This window comes from Phalangium opilio, unplaced genomic scaffold (genome assembly GCF_054372755.1).
Source record: "Phalangium opilio isolate 3A_F unplaced genomic scaffold, DU_Popi_V2 ptg000037l_1, whole genome shotgun sequence".
Lineage (NCBI taxonomy): Eukaryota > Metazoa > Arthropoda > Arachnida > Opiliones > Phalangiidae > Phalangium > Phalangium opilio.
The window spans coordinates 7,304,107-7,310,412 of record NW_028324160.1 but is presented as its reverse complement, the minus strand read 5'-3'; the positions used below and the strand labels follow the sequence as shown (position 1 = coordinate 7,310,412).

General features: G+C 41.0%; 2 protein-coding genes across 2 annotated transcripts; one reads left to right on the top strand and one right to left on the bottom strand.

The window, feature by feature from the left end:
* Positions 1-547: 547 nt before the first annotated feature.
* Positions 548-1,885, top strand: LOC149684080 (uncharacterized protein F54H12.2-like). Its single transcript, XM_089871305.1, has one exon. It carries the CDS (start codon positions 548-550, stop codon positions 1,883-1,885), a length of 1,338 nt encoding a protein of 445 aa, XP_089727431.1.
* A 391-nt stretch (positions 1,886-2,276) lies between these two features.
* On the bottom strand, positions 2,277-5,214 carry LOC149684079 (uncharacterized). The gene is made up of 8 exons (XM_089871304.1): positions 5,161-5,214; positions 4,957-5,098; positions 4,580-4,895; positions 4,115-4,518; positions 3,732-4,049; positions 3,161-3,673; positions 2,811-3,092; positions 2,277-2,740 (listed from the first exon to the last, which is right to left on the bottom strand). The coding sequence occupies exons 1-8, from the start codon at positions 5,212-5,214 to the stop codon at positions 2,277-2,279; spliced, it is 2,493 nt and encodes an 830-aa protein (XP_089727430.1).
* Between the last annotated feature and the right edge of the window lie 1,092 nt (positions 5,215-6,306).

Genomic DNA, 6,306 nt, shown 5'->3' with positions numbered 1-6,306 from the left:
GAAAAGTTCACGTCATTCTACATTTCAGGCCCAGAAGAACTTGGCACTTGTTATAAGAACTACGTTGAATTCAATCTCCGCCCCATTTATGACGTGATTGTCAAAGTGTAAGGATGTCTCCATATAATACGGGTCACGTTTCTGTTAAGGATTATGAGGACTATTATCTAAATCAAATTGGACATGGATCCATACCAGTATATAGAGGTTTGGCCGTGAAACGTGGTTATGGCCTGGGGTCAATTATCTCCTCGGCGTTCAGATCGGCCATGCCATTACTTAAAAGGGGTTCCACGTACCTAGGTCGAAAGTTTTGAAACACTGGCGCGAAAATTGCGACGGATTATACAAGCGGTGTACCCATTAAACAAGCATTGAGAACTAGGGGTAAAGAAGCGGGTAAAGAAACATTGAGAAGGGCGGCCGAAGAAGTGACCAAGCTAACTGGAAACGGACGTAAAAGGAAACGCAAAGTGTCACCCATCATCAGTTCTGTTCGAGCTAAGAAGAAAAGGTCGTCATCTTTACACCCGGATATATTTTCATAATGTCGCTGGCACACCCAAACTCTATGAACAGCGTCAGCTATGAACTAAATGTTTTTCACGTACCCTACACCCAAACTGGGATAGTAGGAAGTCAATGGGTGGAGTATAACTCTACCTCCAATGTGGATGAAAATCAGGCTATTATATTTCCCGTCACCGGGAACTCCGAGACATACATGGACTTGAAAAACACGCTCCTGCATTTACAAGTAAAAGTGGTTAAAGCGGATGGGTCTCTACCTAAAGCCGCTGTGTACGATGCGAATGGTGATTTAACTACTCAGGCGGATAAAGTTGGGCCCGAAAACCTATTACTCTCCAGTCTTTTTAGTGAACTACACGTATCATTGAACGATAGATCAGTTACATCATGTCCTCAACAATACGCATTCAAGAGCATGATTCAAACGCTATTGACATTTGGTGGTCCAGCGAAAAAGAGTTTTTTGACCGGGGCACTATTCTACAAAGATACGGCGGGACATTTTGACGACTTTTTCGACAATGAAGGGTTTGAGAAACGGAGTAAATTCGCCCAAAATGGGGTTATAGACTTGATTGGTGTCGTACACGCCGATATATGTCAGCAAAATCGCTTCATCCCCAATCTGGTCGATGTGAATTTTAAATTTATCAAAAGTCCCAACGAATTCTGCTTACACGCGGATGGAATTAAAGCGAAAGTTATATTCACCCACGCTTCGTTATTCATAAGAAGAGTTAAACTAACCCCCGAGATTATGATATCACACGCCAAAACCCTGGAATTGGCCACGATGAAATACCCCATAACACGTACGGAATGTAATACATTTTCCATATCTCAAGGAAGTAAGATAGCAGTCAAAGACAATTTATTTAGCGGTCAACAACCGAATAAAGTTGTAATTGGATTTGTAGACCAGAACGCGTTTTTGGGTGATTATAAAATGTCGCCTTTTAATTTTAAAAATGAAGCGGTGACTCAAATCACCTTATCCGTTGATGGGGTTAGCGTACCCCATAAACCCTTAAACCCCAACTTTAAGGATAACCTATGTATGAGATCGTACGCCAATCTCTTTCTTCAAACCGGGCAATGGAATATCGACGAGGGTAATTTCATTGACCGTGACGAGTTCGCCAATGGTAATGCTCTTTTCGTATTCGACTTGACCCCCGACCTGAATGGTAGTTCGGCTGAAAGTTTCAACTTTATAAAGAACGGTAGTGTCCGATTGGAGTTAGTATTTGCCGAAGCGCTACCGGCTACAATTGCCGTCGTTTACTATTCCGAATTCCAATCTTTGATTGAAATTGACAAAAACCGAGCCGTTTTATTCGATCAAAGCTCATAATGGACTCTCGACAACTTGAGAGAATATTAAGGTGCGACCCATACGCTAAAAATCTGTTTAGGGGTATTTTTGCGGCGGATAAACTACCACTAACTGTTAAAACATTTCCATCTCTATATATTGTGAACACTGATACGTCTAAAGGGACAGGCGAACATTGGACTGTTATATACATTTCGAGGAAAAAGAATACTGAATTCACGCCAACTACAGGGGGAATTAAGTCAAACTTGTGGCGGATATTGCGTTTACTTTTCATTGTATAGGTGTAGGGGGATTAAAATGTTTGATATAATAAAACGATTTACTAAAAATAAAAATGTTAATGATCGTATGATTGCTGAATATATGTATAAGAATTACTCTATAAATTTGTCATGATTTTATCTTTTTATTTTGCATTTTTATGCCCATGGGCGAGTGTTGAAACACCATCATTTAAAATATAACGTTTATCGTCGCAGGGATTTAGGCAGAGGTTTGTTTGTCTTATAGTTTTTAAAATATGTTTTTCACTGACAATCCTTATCATCTCCGCGGTGGTCAGCTCGCGGTTCAGCAAGCACTCGCGGTAATGCGCGTGTCGGACGCGTTTCTGCACGACGCGCTTGCAAACTCCCTTACAGGTCTTCTTTTCCCCTTTGGCCGACAAAATGCTATACATTTTGGGTCTTAGCCCACAAAACTCTTCAATCGGTGTCCCATCTAGTTCATCTTTGAATTTCCCTAGACGTTTTTTATTCACGTCACTGTGGAGAGGGTGATCACGAGGATAGCCGGAAAAGTCGTATTTTTCCGACTGAGCGGCGAAGTCTTTGTACAGGTCTTTCGTTTCTATGTGATACGTGAGACTGTCTGTAATTATACGTAATGTTAATGTAAATGTTATGCTAAGTAAATGATATATAAGGGCGTAAAAACTTACCAGTATCTGTGAAGAGGAGTTTTGCTTTCTCCCCGTATTGTGCCCGAATTACGTCATAGTGGAAACCATACATGAGCAATTTTGATAGGTCTAGAATTGCGAAGCCCGTGTATATGGGTCGGTTTAGGACCAGCTTCTTTTTTGTGGAGTTGATTCCAACTAGTTCGTTGTGGAATATGGTGAACCGTTCGAATGCTGGTGAACTAGCCTTTTTAACGGCTTTTTCGGCAGTCGTCACTAGTTGGAAATCCTGACGGTTCCGAAGGTTCTCCATCGTTTTTCCTAAGGGAGAAAGCAAATCATTATGATCTATACTATTTTATGTTCATTCTAATTTTATAAATACATACCAAACACGGCGTTGTTCATTAATTTAAATAGGTCCTTCTCAAAATCTTCAGTCGCCTTCGTCCTCTTCTCGGTGTTAAATTCTATGTACCCCTTTAACCACGCTCCTTGTTGAAACTTGAAAATTTTGTGAATTTTGCTGATTCTCAGCCCCTTTGATACGTAGTACTTTAAATTACGATAGTGAACCACGTATCGTTCCTTCTTGTTTAGGTTTGGGAGTAGTTTGGGTAGAGATTCCTTGATTTTGATGTTCAATGAAGTCATCTGCTCTTTGGAATAGTGAGAGAGCATCTGGGGTTTTATGGACATGGATTCTGGAGCTAGTGGATAGCAGTTGTGACTATCATGGAGATATTCGGGGTACTCCATATCCACTTCAATAATATAACCCTCCGGCGAGTCATCTGGACAACTTAGAATTTCGAGCTCGGAGTTGGGGTTGGGTTCTACCCACTGGAAATTCCTCATGGGTAGAGCGTCACACATGACCGTCCCATAAAGGTTGTTGCAATCTATTATCGTTGATTGTTAGTATGTGAAAATTAATTTAGGATAACTTGTATATCTTACCTAGATAACATATGTAACTTTCCGGTTTTGATGCGTCGTAATTATCTAGATATGTGTTGTTGGCCGCCGCGAAGCGATGACTTATCATGGATACCCCACCCCTAATCCCCTTTTCGATGAAGAGGTGCATTTTCTCATCCAATAGCAAGTCTAGGTGCACCTTTGACATGCATAGAGCGGCTTGCCAGGCAAAACCGGGTAAGGTATATGAGTGTGCAGGGTCTAGACGATAGTACGTCATGCACATTTTGCGGAAGTTTTGGAAAACATCCGCTAGGAGGAGAGTATCGGACAGAACATACAAATCGTGGTACTCTCCTTTAAAAAATGCAATACAAACATTAGCAAATGTTCATCTCGAATGAATGTCATCATGATCATACCCAAATTCCGAATGTTGAATGATTGCCACACGTCTTGAGCGTGAGTGTAATCATCCTGTTTAAGGGGCTCGCCCGTAAGATCGTTGTAGAAACACTCAATTGGTGGTAGTTGCTTTTCGGAGAAGCGCTTCTCGGAATCCATGTAGGTGTACACACCCTTCCGAAGAAGTAATTTAACTTCAGCCGGATTGAAAACAGCGTTCATGAGTGGGAATTTCTCCTGTCCTCCTTTCGCTACATTTGAGACCAACGATTCGAGGGATGCAGGCAAGAATCGGATACTATCCACAAAGCGTAGATTTCCCAGCGTGAATGAAATGTATGTCTCACTATTGGTTGCTATACAGTCAATCTTTTTGTTTCGAATCATCGCAATTTGCTGCATGATGAGATGCGCATCGTACCTATTCGGTAATCGATAGTTATTAAATAGATCTAATTAGACATAATGATTATTTAAATTACCTGCTGAGATTGTGCATCACAACTGGTATGAATTTTGGTGCTTTCAATTTCAAGCTGCAACTTAGGCACGCACTCCCTCTATATTTTCCAGTGTAGTGGTCATGGTCGCGTGTTTTGATTATAGTAGCCGTGAAGGATTCTTCACATACGTAACAACGAGTTGCAGCTTCGTGTGAAGCTTCTTCGACCGTTGTTAATTGCATTGGTATGTTCTCCTTCAGTTTCCCAACGATGATCTCGGATTCATCCAACAGCATTTTCAGGAATTTTATTGCCCCGTCATCTCCTCTGTATACTTCGTGTTTAACGAGATTTCCTATGATAGCACGAATATTTGTAAGATAACCGGTTAATCCGTTTAGGGGATTGAAATTTACCGGTTGGTCCGACTATTGCGTATGAAAAACCACACGCCTTATGCAACGCCAATGTAGTTGTTGAAGACAACGATGTGTCTGGTAAACATGTTGTCACCTTTGCGAGAATCGATTCAAAATCGGCTACAATAATATATGGAACCTATATCGATGTAATGAAACATTATAATTTTGTCTTGCACTTGGTTATATTTAGTAAATTACCATTTGATTCCATCCAAAGTTTTTAAATTTCAATGTGGGTTCACTATGCGGCATAATCACGCGTTGCGGGTCGTGTACACTATATTCACGCACGTGATTATCGTGAACTGTTTCGGTGGTGCTTCTTTTCAAAAAATATCGGCAGTAGAAGGATTGGTGACAATGTTTCGTGAAGCCGTTAATCGGCTAAGGTGGCGAATTAACACGTAATGTTTTGATTTTCCATTGGAAACCAAGAGAAGATCAATTTGTCTAGATTCGTGCACTTTATTCTCGCTTACGTAACGTGGAAAATATCCTTTTTCGTACGCGAAAATATTCACTGATAAATTGTTCACCTCCTCAAACCGTTTAAGTTTAAACGTATCTAATTCAAAAGGGAAAGTGATTCCACACAAATCTAGTTCGTTCTCGTACGGTCTATAATGTGTTACACGACTTGGGGTGATTAAAGCCGGATGAAGTTTTGCGATTATCGACCACAAGAAACACTTATTGTCAGTTGGATCTTAGTAGTATAGGGCTACACTTCGTACCTCCGTAGGTGTAGAATGTAGGTGTAGAGTGTAGGTGTAGAATGTCAAGGTCACAGTGTCAATGCCCTCTCGCCACGCCCCCTTGGGAAACTCGCGCGCGCCCCCTCGCGGGAAAACTCGCGGGCCCCCGCGCGCCCCCTGGCGGGAAAACATTGCGCGGGTATCTGGCAGTCCTGTCTACAACTGTATCTGTGACGTCATTGGCGGGAAAACACCTGTCAGTCTCTTCTACAACTGTATTTGTGACGTCATTGATAAGAGACGAGAATTTATTAAACGAACATGGCCAAGGCTTAAATCTTCTACAATTGTATCTGTGACGTCATTGATATAGTAGATGAGGATGAATTGATAAAGGTTGAACTTATAGCTTTAAGCGTACATTGACAAGGTTAAATAGAAAATCTTTCATTGAGAAAGTGTAATTATGGAAAATAAGTTAAGCCGAGTGTATTATAACAGTGAAAGTCCTCTCAGTTACGGTAGCGTTAAGAAATTGAAACAAGGAGTGAAAAATGTTTCGAAGAAACAAATTAAGACATGGCTTCAGTCTCAACCAACATATACCATTCACAAAGCAAGGAGGATATACTTTCCAAGAAATCGTACT